The following is a 17,206-nucleotide window of genomic DNA, read 5'->3' as shown; positions in this document are numbered from 1 at the left end:
ATCCACCCCACAATTTCTCTGCAACTTTACTCCATTTTTTCCTTTGTTTTGTTCAGTTTCAGAAAAAAAAGAGTGGCTTTGCTCTTTTGCAAGGTTAATGCTTTCTCGTGATCTTTTGTCTTGTTCCATCATTGTGCTCTCTTTCATATCTTTATCTGTCTCTGACTCTTCTTCTTCTTGACATTATATATATAGTCACATATATATGAATGATTGTCCTATTTTAAACTTGTCTCTACGCAGTCCTCTTAAAATAATCACTTCTCAACACTAAGCTTACAAAAAGACTGATCTATAGATCAGCTGCATTTTCTCTCCTCATAGTCTTCAAATCATTGTGATTGAAATTCTGCTAAGACATGCTCCTAAAACTTCTCTGTCAGAGTTTACCTCTCTACGAGCTCCAGCTAAATCATAAAGCTTTTCTTTTTCATTTTTTTTTACTTTTCCGTTGTCAAATGCAACACTGTTAAATAACACCTCCTTTTTTGAAACTCATTTTTCCTAGGCTAGCATGACACGGCCCTATCTTCATTCCTATTCTAAGACAATCACTTGCTCTTTATCGGTTCTCCCTCTAAAAAAAGTTTGCTGGTTTTAAAATGTGTACAAAGATATTTTGATATTCCTTGCTTCAGAGCTGGAGCCTAATACCCCTTCCTTTGAGTTAGGCTGCACTTGTGATTCTCTTATAACGAGAATAAAGTAGACTGGACTCTGTGTGACTTTTGAGACTAGGTCATAAAAGGTACTGTTGCTTTCTCTCTGTTCTCCCTCTTTGATCACTCAGTCTGAGGAAAGTTTGTTTCCATGCAATGAACAGCCCTACAGAAAGACTCAACGGGCAAAGAATGGATCCTTTATTAACACCAATGTGAGTGAGACATCTTGAAAAAGGGACACCTATCCCTAGAAAAGTCCATAGATGACCAGAGCCATGCCTAACACATTGACTACAACCATGAGGCCTTCAGCCAGAACCACCCAGCTAAGCTGCTTCCAAATTCTGACTCTTAGAAATTGCAAGGTAATGAATATTGGTTATTTTAAGCTGCTGAGTATTAGTTAATTTTCTATGCAGTAATGATATCTAATGTAGTAGGTAGGTAATACCTATGATTCTTTATCTCAGTTCTCTTCTTATTATACACACTCTTTTTTGGTGAACTTATTTTTTTTAGAGGTACATGTATCTTTTCATTTCCTTTATTTCTTTTAATTCTAGGATAGCTAACATACAGTGTTATATTAATTTCAATATAGTGATTTAATAATTCTATACTTAGTTTCAATATAATGATTTAATAATTCTATACATTACTCTGTGCTCATTGAGATAAGTGTACTCTTAATCCCCTATATCATATATAGTTCTCCATCTAAAATGCTAGCACTTTACATATCAGACTTACATTTATAGTTTCCCCCCAAATATCTCTACCTAACAACTCCTTGTGTTTCAACACTTACTAAATTTTTATGTTCCTCCTCCAAATCTCCTTCTACTTCGGTCTTCTCTTTCACAGTTAAGGGAAGTATTAGCCTTCTTATTTCAATGATTCAAAATCCTAGACTCCTCTGTCTCCAACTTGAACCTTACCAGGTACTTTCTGTCGAGGATAGTTGTATCAATTCTTTACTAACATCTCCTCAATCTATTCCTTTCTTTGTTGTATCACTGCTTATTTCTAGTTCATGTAACGAACTGTTATCCTACACTAAAACAATGGTTTCCCCGATCCCTATCTCTTCCTGCTGCCAATACTCTTCTTCCTTAAAGTACTGATCAGATTGCTGTCTGGAGAAAAAGTCAAAATTTCTGAGGATAGCATCCAGTCAGATTCCATCTGCTCCTTTCAGTTTTAGCCCCAATCACTTTTCACTACACACTTATCCTATATGCTAACCAACTCAGTGCATCTCTCAAAAATATGCTATTTTACTCTGGATTTTGTTTTAAAGGCCAAAATGCCTGGAACAGTCTCTTTTCCTCAAGACTCCACCTGAATTAGGCTATCTCCAACTTAGCCTTCCTTGATCCTTCCGAAATAGAATCCAACATGCTTCTTTTTCATGATAAGGTTGTGTCTCTGCTCTGAAATAGCACTTACTATGGCTGACTAGTACTGTAAGAGGGATGAGTCATCCCCTAACTAAAGAGTCTTTCCCCTGACTAAACCCTGAGCTCCTTGAAGGCTTGTCTGTGCTAGTTTCCTTATAACAGTATGCAAATGATAAACATGTCAATAAATGTAGGTTGAAGTAAGTGTGTACAGTCTAATTTATGTGTTACTAAAGTAAGAATCATTGGAATTTTTAAAAAGTCAGCTTATAGAAGCATTTTCTAGTGTTGACTTTACCAAAATGACAATTATGGAGAAATGAAACTATGTACTTTTTATAATACTTTGGTGTGTTCAAGTAAATCTCAAGCAGTATGGAATTGAAAAACTTCATATCCTGATGGGTTACTGCTCATCTAGGTAGAATATCTTTTATCATTATGAATAGTTTGTACACATCACAAAAAAATGGAAATATATTTCAGTGACGGAAAAGGCAAGTTATCTAACAACAACATTCTGGACACATTGCTCTCTTCGATTAAGTCATTTAGGCCTCCTTTTTAAAATAAACTTAAGAACATCTGTTACATCAACAAACATAACCAGTTCAATTAGCTTTTCAGGGGGACATTGTAATGTGGACTTCAGTTATAAATTGCATTTGCATGTTTAGAACATACCTATGAGGTTCATCAAATTGAAACTTTCCTATGGAACTAAAACCATGCACAGGGTATGCGTGATTCGCCATTAAAAGATGATTTCATTCAATTGCCATAAACAGAAAATCAGCAAGAACAAAAGAAACAGAACTTACCTATTGTGCTAACTCTGGCTGAAGGACTAGCTAATGCTGCTGGGACAGAGGCTTTGAGGGGGCCTGCCCCACTGTTTATTCTCAGAGCTGGCATATGGGGAGAGGTGGGTGATGTGGGTGATTTGCCATCAGAGGTCTTGGGTTTAGCTGATAGGTTCAGTGGCTGTGCCACTTCATCCTGCAATGATCATTAGAACATGAGCTGTGATAAGGCACGGCTGATCAAAAATGCCTAGAAAAACACAGGTATACAGCCTGTCATTTCCCACCAAATTACTCTATCAATCAGTGGTCTTAACATTCAACCTGAACATTAGAGTGTCTGGTTAGCTGTCAACGATGTCACTTACAACTACATATTATGAAAAACCTTCTGTATAAAAGAAAGTACACGTGCAGTCAACTATCCAGAAAGTATATAACTGATGTACCTATAAGAAATATTCTTAAGCTACTCCTTGTACTATTCATTTTTGCTGAGAGGCAATTACATAATTCATGCAAAATTATGATATAGGTAGGGTTTTTTTCAACCTCAAAATAACAGGGGTTGAGTCCAAAGCACCTTTGTACCCTAGTGCTTAAGACAGAGTACCTGGAATATCCACGATGGAGGAGTTAATTGGTGTGTACCTCTGATCAGAACTGCTCTCCAAATTAATTACAAAAAAAAGAAGGAAACTTTCTGTCTTAGAAAATAATCTTTTCTCTTAGGTTTCACAGAAACAGTTTTGGATTTCATCTAAAAATGAAAATAAACATAATTGACATTATACCAATTTGTGCTATTTATATGCGACACTGTTCTAAACACTTATCGTTACATTTTTAAATCTAAATTTGTTTTCCAGATTTTCCTTACAACGTATGCCACAATCAATACATTGTGGTATGAAGATATTTATGTGGTTAATTCAGAACATAAGATGAGTTCCAATTGTTCAATATTTGAATAGGTCAAGTTTATGTAGTTTTCATTCTATTTTATACCTTTCTATGTTAGCCTTTGTGTAATATCATACAAAAAATTTATGTATACAATTATCATCAAAATTTCTACCACATTTATAAGGATCAGATAATATTAACATTACATCACTTTTTTCATCACAAATTGAGAAATTTATTCCTCTTTTGTGCTCTAAAATGGAAATATCACATGTTTATACTTTATTGCTTACAATACCTACAATTTTACATGTAGTAATATTGTAGAATAAAAATTTACTTTCCACGTTGTTACTGTTCTATCTTCATGAGTTAAGAACATAAACTGTCTACTGGTAGTAGCAAGATAATTTGCTGAAAGTGGAACAATTTGGAAAAATGGTGTGATTTGATGGAATGGACACATATTAATGTTTACAACATTATATATATATATGCATATATATATATATATATACCAAAAACCATTGAAATCAATCACTTTATAAAAATGGTAAAATGGCATAATATGACATCTATTTAAAGTTTATATTTTTAAAGTGGTTTATTATTAAATTCCATGGTTGGCTGCACCTAGCAAACTTATGAACAAACTAGAAGAAATTACTCTTTAACATTTTTTTAAAATTCTGTTTTCTGTTTCAGGAAAAAAAGAACAGCTAACTGAAAATCTATGAGAATTCAAAGAGCAATCTGAGATCACATTAGATGTGTAGTAAGTTGATGACCATCATACCAAATTTATATGGATTCATAGTCTTGGAAGAAAGGAAAGTAAGCTAATTCCATGACTGGTTCACTATATAATTAAGAAAAGTTTACTTTAGCATTGTAAAAACTGCAAGGGCAAAATTATTCATAGATCTTTCAATCTGGAACATTTGGTTAAGGTGGTGAGCTATAATCCTTATATATGAGGTTATGGTTGACAGAAACCCAAAAGTATTGTGCCCCTTCTGCCCATACTGCAGTACAGATGAGTACAAATGTGATCCTTGGATCAGTACCATCAGCACCATTTGGGAACTTATTAGAAAAGCAAATTCTCTATCCTAGAAACTTTGGAGGTGGGTTCTAGCAACCTGTTTTCACAAGCATTCCAGATGATTCTGATGCACACTAATATTTGAGAGCCATCACCATATACCATATAGAGATAGTTTTTTTAAAAAAATTTAACTTCAAATTCTTTTTTTTTTTTAAGCTTCCTCAATGTAAGGAGGTAACATTAAAAAACACATGTTGGGGCACCTGGGTGGCTCAGTAAGTTAAACATCCCACTCTTGATTTCGATTCAGGTCATGATCTAATGGGTCCTGAGATCAAGCCCCAAGTCTGGTTCTGCTCAGCATGTTTCTCTCCTTCTCCCTTTCCCTCCGTCCCCCCCAACAAAACTCTCTCTCTCTCTCAAAAAACATAAGTCTTTAAAAAAATACCTGGTTATCTCATTCTTTAAGATTTTATCAAAGCATAATGTACACTAATAACAATAAATGAAAACATGTATATGTATAATAAACTAAATGCTACTGACATTCAGTAGGCCAATAAAGATTAGGATCCAGATTTTCTTCCTGTTATTTCAGTTTAAATATCCTGTCAGATAGGAGCTTTACTGACTGTTTACCATGCAGCTGTAAATACTCTAGACACTTTATCTTTTACCAAATTTACCTGCTTACTGCTTTCTGTATGAAACAACTGCCTTTTGTCATGATAGCCTGAAAACTTCCTTGGGCAGTATTCACAACTCTTGCAAAAGTTTTGAGGGAAGACTTGGAAAAATTAAGGTGGTTGTTTCACTTGACTGTGCAGAAAAAAAGAGAGGATGGAATATATTCCCAGAATTGCAAGAGAAGAGATTTATGAGCACAAAGGAAATAGAGCGTGAGTGTGTATGTGTAGGGGGAATGATGGTGTTGACGAAGATGATGCAGATGTAGGTGCTGATGGGATCTGAAGCATATGAAATGTCATATGCTTAGCTTTAAGCACTAAGAACTATTACATGCACGTACTGAAAAATGACTACCCAAAGCATTTATTAGAGCAAGAGACCCACTGGAACTCTTAATATTCTCCTCCATTCAAGGCAGCACAGATGTCTGAAAGCCAAAAAGTGCAAAGCCCCAAGGACATAATAGAGGTTGACAGTTCCCAAGTTGATAGAAATGTCATTCAAAATTGCCCTTTCGTTCTCTTTCATTGTGTGACCTGGCTAATGGTATATTAATAAGAACCCACATGCTTGATCCTTATAGTGGTAACTATACAAATAATTTTGACCCATTATATGATATTATTTCACAATTTTGTTCTTCTAATAATTTACTACTGAGCTACTATACCAAATACCTATTATTCATGAAGAATACAAAAATTACAGTAGTTTTCCCATTTTCTATTAATTATTTTTCATTTGACTAGATGAAAAATTTAAAATCCTAACTATAAAATGAAGGTGGACTATTTATTTATGACCTGCATTCTCCTAATTATGAATATGCACAATAAATGCCAAAGGTTAAGTTTTTTTCCCAAAGGTTTTTCTACTTTTTTATTTGCAAGAACTTATTTAGGAGAAATTTGAAAGCTTAGCATGATTAAACCCTACTCTTACAAATAAAGCATGCATTCTAAAATTGTAAATAAATAATTTTTATATAAAAGAATATAAGTAATTTTCAAGGTCAAGAAAGCATTGGAAAAATAGCATTTCTATGAAGTACACTGTAAAGTGATAAAAAAAACAATTTCTCTTTAATTACTTGTCCAATCATTAAATGATGCTTCCATTTGAAAATTTTGAAAATAGCATATTCCATAATCAGTTAATTTATACACAAAGTGAGAATTAAGAAGAATCTTATGTATTTGTCGAATAGTTCCAAAGTGGATATGCTAGCCTAATATAAATATAAGGCAAACGTTTAAGAAAATGTGGAAGCTAAGGTAAGTAAGTTTTAACTGATAGGTTATTACCTACATTTATAGAATTCATTATAATATTTCAAATCATCTATTTAATCTTCAGTTCTATGAAGTAATTAATAATCTCAGAAAGGAAACTAAAACAAAGTTCTAAAGAAACCCAGGTTGTTAGACTCATCATACAATATTCTTTTTAGTTATATAACAAATTTAATCTTAAATTTAAAAAGACGTTGATGAAATGGAATTTCTGAAATTCAGACTTAAATATGTAATTCTTTATATGAAAAAAACACACATAAAGGTCAATACATGTGCAATAAAATGAAGTAACACATGCATTCGCTATTGATATACCAGCTTAAAATTTAAGGTACAAATGTTGATTTCTTTGGTGACTTTTTTTTGTGCTTCTCTGTTCTCTATACTACATCGCATCAAAAAGGTCATTTGGTAGTGCTAAAGAGCTAAAATACCAGGAGTCCACATCCTATATATCAGAAAATACAAGAATTCACACAAAAATGCATAAGAGAATAATATTTCATATATATAAACATAAGTTCTAGGAACCTATTTATGATTATAACTTCTCCTAATATTGTCTAATTTTACTCATCTGGGATAGAATGCAAAACAAGTATAATCTAAACAAACATAAAGTTAAGGCATGTTCCACTTATAGCTACTACGACTTGTCTGAAAGCAAAAATCTAACTAATGTCAACTTGTCTTCATTGTAGAAATATTGTGGAGGTGTAATGAATTTATGTCTTGTAGAAATATTGTGGAGGTATAATGAATTTATGTCTTAACCAATGAAAATAAATATCCCACAGAGATAAATAATAAATTTGGAAGAAGAAAATTACTTGACATAAACATACAGCCTTAGATGCACTGGAGAAATACAACTGTAATCAGGAATGCAGAATTATTCCACATAAACATAACAAAAACTATAAAAAACTTTAAAAAATAACTATGTAAATTTAAAATATATTTTACATAGACGATTTTCAAATAATAAGCTTATTCTAGGAAAAACATGTTAGTCTAACATAATTGTATGATAGTCTTAATTTTTAATGTGTGAAGACCAAATGACTCATAGAAATCGATAATTTATCAAAGAAAAAATCATTCTCTAGAATCCTGGAGGTTTATTTCTCTCCCCTCATTCCTAAGCCTTTCTTCTTTTTAATTTTTTAAATTTATTTTTTATTTTTGCTAAGGAAGCTTAATAGAGTACTAGAAAACAGGAATACCAGTATCCTAAAGAAATCTCCTCCCTTCTGTTTGTTTCCTTGTCCTTCACAACAGAAAATATATCTACATGCAGGTCCTTGAACTGCAAGTTGCGCCACTAAGGATGAGCAGATAATTATATTCCCCAGAATTTAAAATCCCACCTTTATTCACATCTTTACTCATTCTCATTATTATAATTTTTCTTTAAGTAGTTACCTAAGGTAGTTACTGAAAATCAAATATTTATTTGGTGGATAACAAATTTAAAGCATTATACCGGCAATGGGCAAGAACATATAAATTTATGCAATCATCCATCCATCCATCCATTCATTCATTCTTTATTGAATAAAATTTCAACTATTTATTACTTGCTCTTTTATGTTGAGCATTTAGAAAAATGCAAATCACCTGACATCTAGGCCTGTGGCTTTGACGCTTTGGTTTTATGGGGTCAGTAATAAAGGAGGAAAGAATGTATTTACTTTATATTTAAGCCTGCAGTGAAGATGCATGTGGAATTGGGTTTTATTTAAACTAAACTATTTGAGGACAGTCTGTGTATTTAATGTATTCTTTCATTTATAAATATGATTTGATTCCTTAATAGGCATACAACTATTGAATAAAATAAAATATGGAATTTCAGGCTACTTCCTCTGCACAATTTGAAATCTGTGGTTGTCCCCATATTTACCACAAATAGTCATGTGAAGTGAGTAGCAAAAATAACATATGGCAGAGAGTAAAGCATTCATGAAGCATGTTGCAAAATTAATCAGCTGGTTGCTATTATCCTCTCTGATAAAATAATCCTATTAAGTAGGGAAGTTACACTACAGGTTGAATTGGATAATGGGCACTGTGGCTGCACCTCACTTCCCTAGCTTGGCTTTGCATTCATTGTCTATTCCTATTGTTCACTGCAGGAACCCTTTTGCACCTTTTCCGCCCATATAAGGCAGTTCTTTCTACAGTTCAGTTAGAGGCTTACTAGAGAGAAAAAAAAACAAAACAGATAAAACAAAACAAAACAATCTTTATGAGAATCCAAAAGTCCCTGATCTTTCCTTCATAAACTTAGATCAGAAAAAGGTTTGCATTTATGTGCAAAAGGCAATCAAGGTAATATCAGATAAAACTACCTAAACATGTTAAATTATTTTCTTAGCCCCTTAAGAATAAGGGATCCTACTTGTATGGCTACTCCAACTCCATAATTTATTAGTAGGTTCTTGATGCCTAAAAATCAAGTCTATCAACTTAAAGACCACATGGTCCTGAGGCCCTTTTCATGAAGGAATGCTTGCCTTTGGTCTTACAAATTGCAAGATGCCTTGTTAACCAGGCAGATAGAACTCCAGGAATTCTTTGGTAGGTATGCTTTTGCTGTGTTAATGCTATTAGACTTAAATGCCATTTAAATGCAAGTCTTCAGTTATTTAGCTGAGGGTAATATATTGCAGCTTCTCATTTAGCTTTCTTATTTTGCCAGTTTACACTTTTGCTTCACATATACTGCTTCTTTTAAAAGAGAGTACTAGTAGTGTAGTTGGGGGATATTTGCTTCATAGTGATAATTTCATATTGTTTTTACATTTAATTAACTTACAGGTATTCACATAGTCTTCATCATCTAATTTGTTGTTTTACATGCTCCCTGTTCCTTTTCTGTTAACATTTGAGTCAAGTATTTCCCTTGTTTTTTTTTGCTTTTGATGATTTAATGCCTCTAAAATGTCAGTTATATCCACAAACACACACACATATATATTTGAACACAAATAGAGAAAAGAATAAAGTGCGTGGCTTGGCTTGTGGAATATCAGTAATATTTAGCATCCATTTCTTAATTTAAAAATTGCTTCTTAACACCTAAGCCAAAAAATTCCATCCCTTCTACACACAAAGTTCTTCTGGGGTAGCTGGGCCTCCAGTGGCCCCTTGATAATTCCTGCCTCCTGGCATTTATGCTGGGTCGTATTCCCCTCCCACAAAAACAGGACCAAGCTATATAACCAATAGGCTACTACTGCGGAAAGGACAATTTGACTCCCAGTGCTAGGTCATAAAGGATGTTGTAGCTTCTACCTTCCTCTTTCTTGGATCAATCGCTCTGGGGTATGGTTTCTCAATCTCAGCAACTATTGACATTTTGGCTGAATAATTCTTTGTTGTGAATGACTGTCCCGTGTAGGATGTCTAGCTGTATCCCTGGCTCTACACTAGATGCTTGTAGCCCTTCTGCTCATGCTGCAGCAACCAAAACTGTCTCCAGATGCTGCCAAATGTTTCCTGGGGGACAAAATCATCCCCAGGGGGGAGCCACCTGCCATGTCACGAGGATACTCAAACAGCCCATAGAGAGCTCCACCTGGCAAAGAGCCAAGGCTTTTTGCCAACCACCAAGATATGACTTGTTAGGCACGTGTGTGAGACACTTTGGAAGTGGATGTACCAGCACCTATCAAGCTTTCACGAGACTGCAACCACAGCTGACAACTTAATTGCAGCCACATGAGAGACTCTTACCCAGGTCCATTCAGGTAAGCTGCTCCCAGATTCCTGACCTGTGGAAATTGTGTGAGATAAGTGTTCATTGTTTAAAGTCACTAAATTGTGCAGTATCTTGTTAGGCAGTGATAGCTAATCCATCCTCCTAAGGAAGACGTATAGCCAACACATGTTAAGTGCTTCCATGATTCCAAAGCATTTTTTTTTTTTACCATTACTTCATTTTGACGCCTGGAAAAATACTTGTTTCTCATTCTTCAACCATGATATATGAATGCATTTCATGAATCTCCCTCAGTTTTACTCATTTACTTTGCAGAACTAGATATCGTTCCTTTTTGCTTTTTCTTTCTGTCTCTTTTAATATTTTTTCTCCCTTCTCTTTAACATTTCTAACTGAGTTTTGAAACTTTAATTTTAGATTAACTATCTAACCTTTACTTTTCATTTTCAAAATGTGCTAAAAATATACCGTATATAGTTTCTATATATGTACTTGAAGAATGTCCTGTCAGAAGAACTTTAGCTCACAATACTAAATGAAAATTCATTCACAGAAATTCTGCAGAGTAAATTTTTCAAATGCAGAGTACATTTGAAAAGATGGAGAAGGAATACAAATGTCAAGAATAATATTTGATGAGAACAGTTATAACATGAGCCAGTATAAAATGTATGGTGTTTCAGATTCAACTTTGTTTAACCTCTTGTCCCTAGACAACTTCAAATTCCTAATAATAATGGTTATTTTGTCCTCTGGTTGCTCATTACATCTGGATGATTGCTATTATCTTTTAAAATGATTAATAGTGCTTCTACCAAGAGGCTAAAAGAAAGCATAAAGCAGTAAGACTTGATGTTAATAATCATACCAGTTCTTCTTATTAGCCTCTAAATGTAAACCTTCAAAAGCTTTTAAAAAATACTTTAGAGGGGATCCCTGGGTGGCTTAGTAGTTTGGTGCCTGCCTTTGGCCCAGGGCGTGATCCTGGAGTCCCGGGATCGAGTCCCGCGTCGGGGTCCCAGCATGGAGCCTGCTTTTCCCTCCTCCTGTGTCTCTGCCTCTCTCTCTCTCTCTCTCTCTCTCTTTTCTCTCTCTCTCTCTCTATGTCTATCATAAATAAATAAATAAATAAATAAATAAATAAATAATCTTTAAAAAAAATAAAAAACAAAAAATACTTTAGAGAAATTAAAGAATTGGTCACTCCATGTATAGAAAGAACATAATGTTTCCGTGGCACCATTTGATCAGTTCTTAGATACATAACTGAAAAGCATTTGTCATTTTAATTTCCTGTTCATTTCACTTGAAGATATGTCAAAAAAATTAATCAAGGACTACAAAAATTATCAAATGATGGAATGGATTCACACACACACAAAATAAAGCAGGAACTCTCAGAGCAATACAGTGTTACAAAATAAACTATAAGAAAATAGAAACCACGCTGATCGGATTCTACTACCTCCTGCATTTTGTGGACAACACCTTTACTTGGACTTGGACGTACAAAATAAGCATACCAACATCTCTGCCTGAATCTACAAAAGGAATTAATATCAAAAGGACAGGAGAACAATATAAACAACTCCAATACAAATGAGTATAAACTCTCTGCGCGACCCCCCCCCATCCCACTTGGAGGCCTATTATTCACAGGGGAAAGAAAACTCATAAAAACATTAAAAGAATGAGTGAATCTTGAAAGAAAACAAACAAAATCAAATACTTCGGAAGATCCTTAGAGGGCTAAAGAAACTTCTTTTCAAAAATATCTATGGTTCTTTATGGATTTAAGTTTTTATAGATCCTAAGAAAAGTTCCATCTGGCTATAAGCAGATAAACCAGCTTTAGAAGGCCATCCTAGGAGAAAGAGGGCAAAAAAAGAGCAGGTATTATCATGCATATGTCATTTAATATTAATTCTCATTTAATTAAATAGAAACCTCATTTCCAATACCTACATATATGCATATATAGGTTCTAATGGGCACAAATCCCTCATAGTCTGGTGGACCCACTATTACTATTTAATGGTAAATGACAGTTGTGACAGTTAATTGGTGTGTTGTATCTACTTGGGAGATTGAGTAAGGGTCAAGTTTTCTAAGGCATAGAACCTTGGAGAAGGATGGACACACGTATGCATGAGTGCATGTGTGCATGCACACATCGTGTAATGGATTTGAAGGTGAATGAGACACAAAGCTACAAGTTAGGGAAGACTAAAGCAGAACCCTATTATCACTGACTAACAAACCATTGTATTTCATTTTATTGCATTAGTTGTCTTCTTCAATTGTTGATTGCAAAATCATCAGAGTTTAAATAGTTTATTTTTTATTTATTTTTTTAAAATATTTTTTTCTTTATTTATTTATGATAGTCACAGAGAGAGAGAGAAAGAGAGGCAGAGACACAGGCAGAGGGAGAAGCAGGCTCCATGCACCGGGAGCCCAACGTGGGATTCGATCCTGGGTCTCCAGGATTGCGCCCTGGGCCAAAGGCAGGCGCCAAACCACTGCGCCACCCAGGGATCCCGAGTTTAAATAGTTTAAGAAGGCTTTATTCTTTAAGATTTTTTTTAAAGATTTTTATTTATTTATTCATGAGAAACACACACACACACACACACACACACACACATACACACAGAGGCAGAGACACAGGCAGAGGGAGAAGCAGGCTCCATGCAGGGAGCCCGATGTGGGACTCAATCCTGGGACTTCAGGATCACACCCTGGGCTAAAGGTAGGCGATAAACCTCTGAGCCACCCAGGAGTCCCAAGAAGGCTTTATTCTTTAAAGGAATGTTTAGGGATGATCTGAGTACAGACTGAGTACAACTTTCTTGAGGGTAGGCATTAATAAATTAAATGTTTTAATCACCTACATATGGCCTTGAATCGAAAAAACACTAAATATTAACTACTAAATCTTAATTACATGGATAGTAGTGATTAATCAATGAAAAATTCTCAATCATTTTTTTTCTTTTTTTTCATAAAGTGTTTTACAATTTTCTCATAAAGTGTTTTAACTGTCACTTTGTCTAATGAATGATAGGAACACATGTACTACAATAACACATCCTTCTATGTTTAAATCTCTTCAAATGAATTCTTCTCACTACCTGAATTTCATAGTTCTTCCTAGTCTTCAGAGTTTTGCTCCCTTTTCTTCTTGCTTTCCCCTGAGTTGAAGGTTTGACACCTCTAAGATGCACTGCTTTCTAGTTATAGATGTCAGTTCACAGAGCCATTGTCAGGCACCCCTGAGCAATAGGCTGCCTATTAATTTAACTTGAAACTTTACTAGGTTGCTACATCTAAACTACAACTCTTTCTACTCCATTCATTGCAGACAGAGAAAGAGGGACAGTCACTGAAGACAAAGGGTAAAAAGTCCAAGGATAAGCAAAGATAAAATTTAAATGCAAAACTTACTTCTCTCACTCCCACTTGCTGTAGCCCAGACTGATTCTCACCTTTTAGAATAAGGGCAATCCTGATTGATTTTCCTTTCTGTATAGAATTAGAAGACTTGTCCCATTTGCCCCGTCTCACTTTTTTTCCCTCAGGTGGAAGGTTTATTCTTTAATTTGTCCCAAAAGTATCTTTTAGGCTTTATTCCCAACAGTACTAGTTATTGGAAAGAAAGCATTTATATTCCAGTTGGTGAAGCAATAGACAGATACTGAATGATAAAATGTTTAAGGCTTTGGAAGTTGCTATGAAATTTTAATACTTGAAGAAATATCACTGTAATTAATCTAAAAGAGTGTCATGAAGGAAGTTCTTTTGAAAAAAATGTATTTCATAGAGTCTGGATTCTTTTTTGAGTCTGTATTATTTAGACCAAGGGTCTCTGTGATTGATTTACTAGCCTAGAAGAGGGATTTGGATTTTAAATCTTAAATATTTACTTTAAACATTTTAAAAACTTTTGTAAGGTTATAATTCCCATATCCTTGGATCCTCACATCACCTTTTCTGAAAATACAAAATGGTATCAAGGGCATGAGCTCTTTGAACATTAGGTCCCATAAAATTTGCTATTTGGGATTAGAAGATTTTTACTAGAAATAAAGACCACTTTCCTTTCTATGGACCCTCACATCACCTTTTCTGAAAATACAAAATGGTATCAAGGGCATGAGCTCTTTGAACATTAGGTCCTATAAAATTTGCTATTTGGGATTAGAAGATTTTTACTAGAAATAAAGACCACATTCCCTTCCCCAAAATATTAATCAAAAACAATTATCTTCCAATTATGATCAACTTAAAGTATTTTTCCTTTCTCCTTCTCTCATAGTTAACTTATTAGAGAATAAATAGAATAAAAGACATAATATATGTTTCATTGGATACAGGAATTATGCAACTTTTACCTGAGAACTTCTATTTATTCCAAAAGAAATGCTGATTTTGTCATGAAGAGAACTAGTTTCTCAAGAAGAAATAAATGCTCACAGTCCTGTATACTATTTGTTATATTAATGTTTGGAAGGAGTCGGTTAAGTATTACAAAACATATAAAAGTGTACCGATAAGTTTAGTAGACTGTTAATACCTTTTTAAAATAATTTGAATACTTTTATATCTGTTCATCTTTTTTTTTCTTTTTTTTAATATCTGTTCATCTTAATGCTGATTTTCTAATATTATTCACTTTACTTCCTGACATCTAAATAACTTTACTAGTTACAAAGTGTCCTTATACATTTTGTCAGATTTTAGTGTCATTGATGGTGTGAGATACCATTAATTCTGCTTCACCCAATTAGGAAACTGACATTAGAGATATTTAAAAATTTGCCAATGGTCATAACTTTAGTAAGCTTAGGACTTGAATCCAAGTCACTGGAGTATAAGCCTAAGCAACTTACCTCTAACATTTAAATGCCAACAGGGAAGAATTTCTCTGAGAAATCAGACTAACAATTGAAATCTTGTCATTTCTTCTTCATTCCAAATAAATTGTTATACTCCATTATGATGGGGGCCATGCGGAGCTCAATTTGGGTAATATTAGTCTGAACTCTTACAAAATATTTATGATACAAAATCATGAAATATTTTATCAAAGCAGCTACAAATAAATTCCAAATGTATTCATATATCTAAAATATATCATAAAACAGTAACTATTTGAAGTAAATGCATAAGCATCCTCAACACTATTATTTGATACCTATTTTGTTTCAACATAAAGCACATGTCCATTTACGTATATCCAAATGCTGTCCAGTCATTTAGAGAGGAACTTATATTGCAAAAAATGAAGGAGAGGATAGGAAAGACCTTTAGCCCACCTACTGGCTTGACCAAAGGCTATGAATCTATCCCAGGTTTATTTCAAATGAGTTGTGTCAAAGGTTACCCACCGGCCGTTTTATAGTGATTTATAGCCTATGTCTGCAAATCTCCTTTTATTTTAATGATAACCTCAATAGAGTCATTAAGGCATTCTTTGTCTTCATGGCAGTGACCAGGAGGGAACTGCTGTCTTTAAAGAATTTTAAGGGGTGATAACTATGTATATAGAATGTCAGTTAAGGCCAGTTTTTATGATGCACGCTGGAGGCAAAATATTTTTTTTTCTGAATGTATTGAAGATGCTTAGCTTGATTATATATTCTGCCTTTTGCTGTTACAATATTAAAGTCAAGGTATAGTCAGGCCAAAGAAAATTCAATAAAGATGAAAAGGCTTAGGATTGAGCATCAGGTAAGAGTCTGATTTTAATTATAATGATCTCAAATTTGTATTAAAGCTCTCACAGCATAATGATTCTTAAGTGTCTGTATTGAGTTAAGCATGTCATGAAGCATGAAGAATTGCAAGATTGATTTATCAGATATTCATTTAAGAAATAGGCAATTAAAATAATTAATGTGTAGTGAAACTCAGCTGTAATGCCTCATGTTTAATTTTTCCCAACCCATAACATTAAAAGAATAACACATTTCACAGACTGGGTGGCATAAAGGATTTTATATAACAACTGTAATGATATCATTACGTAAGAGTTTTGATCATATCTTCTAGATAGAATTAAGGAGAAAGAATAAGAGCATTTATTTTAGATTTGACCTTATTTTAAATGTTACTTTTGGTCATGAGATTGCCAAATAAAATGAATGAACATTCTTGATTCTTGTGGTAAGGGATGAAATACACACACACGTGTGTGTGTGTGTGTGTGTGTGTGTGTTTGTGTCTGTCTGTCTGTGTCTGTGTATGTGTAGAATGTAAACTAATATATGTATAGGCGGAATATTTCTCTGCCTTTTTAAAGCTAGATTGTTGGGCGTAAAAGAGAAATGGAGAATGATAAACTTAAAAATATAAAAGAAAAAAACAAAATAATCTTTCTGCCTAAAACTTCATTTGAATTGTCAATTAAACAATATAACCAAAGTAGCCAATATTAGTATAGGCCTGTGCCTTCCATTTCAGTATCCACTTAATTTTTTAGCATCTATAAGGGAGGCCATTCACTTGCAGATGTATTCATACTAAACAAACCCATGATACTAATATATAAACCAGAACGCCAATTAATTAATTTATGCCTGGTCAGAATATTATTGTTTTTAAGGTAACTTTTTTCTAATCTCAAGATACTTGAAAAAGGAAATTTAGCAATGAGAATCTGGCAGAAGAAAG

General features: G+C 33.8%; 1 protein-coding gene across 48 annotated transcripts in view; it reads right to left on the bottom strand.

The window, feature by feature from the left end:
• The window catches only part of SOX5 (SRY-box transcription factor 5), a 995,306-nt gene that overhangs the window by 38,572 nt on the left and 939,528 nt on the right, over positions 1–17,206 (bottom strand). For all 48 annotated transcript variants that reach the window (XM_072765770.1, XM_072765744.1, XM_072765748.1 and 45 more), the window contains one exon: positions 2,884–3,061. In XM_072765770.1, the coding sequence (XP_072621871.1) occupies positions 2,884–3,061 (178 nt within the window). The remainder of the gene's footprint in view (positions 1–2,883; positions 3,062–17,206) is intronic.

Source organism: Vulpes vulpes, chromosome 8 (genome assembly GCF_048418805.1).
Source record: "Vulpes vulpes isolate BD-2025 chromosome 8, VulVul3, whole genome shotgun sequence".
NCBI lineage: Eukaryota > Metazoa > Chordata > Mammalia > Carnivora > Canidae > Vulpes > Vulpes vulpes.
Note: the sequence above shows the minus strand (reverse complement) of the source record. Positions and strands in the feature narration are given on the sequence as shown.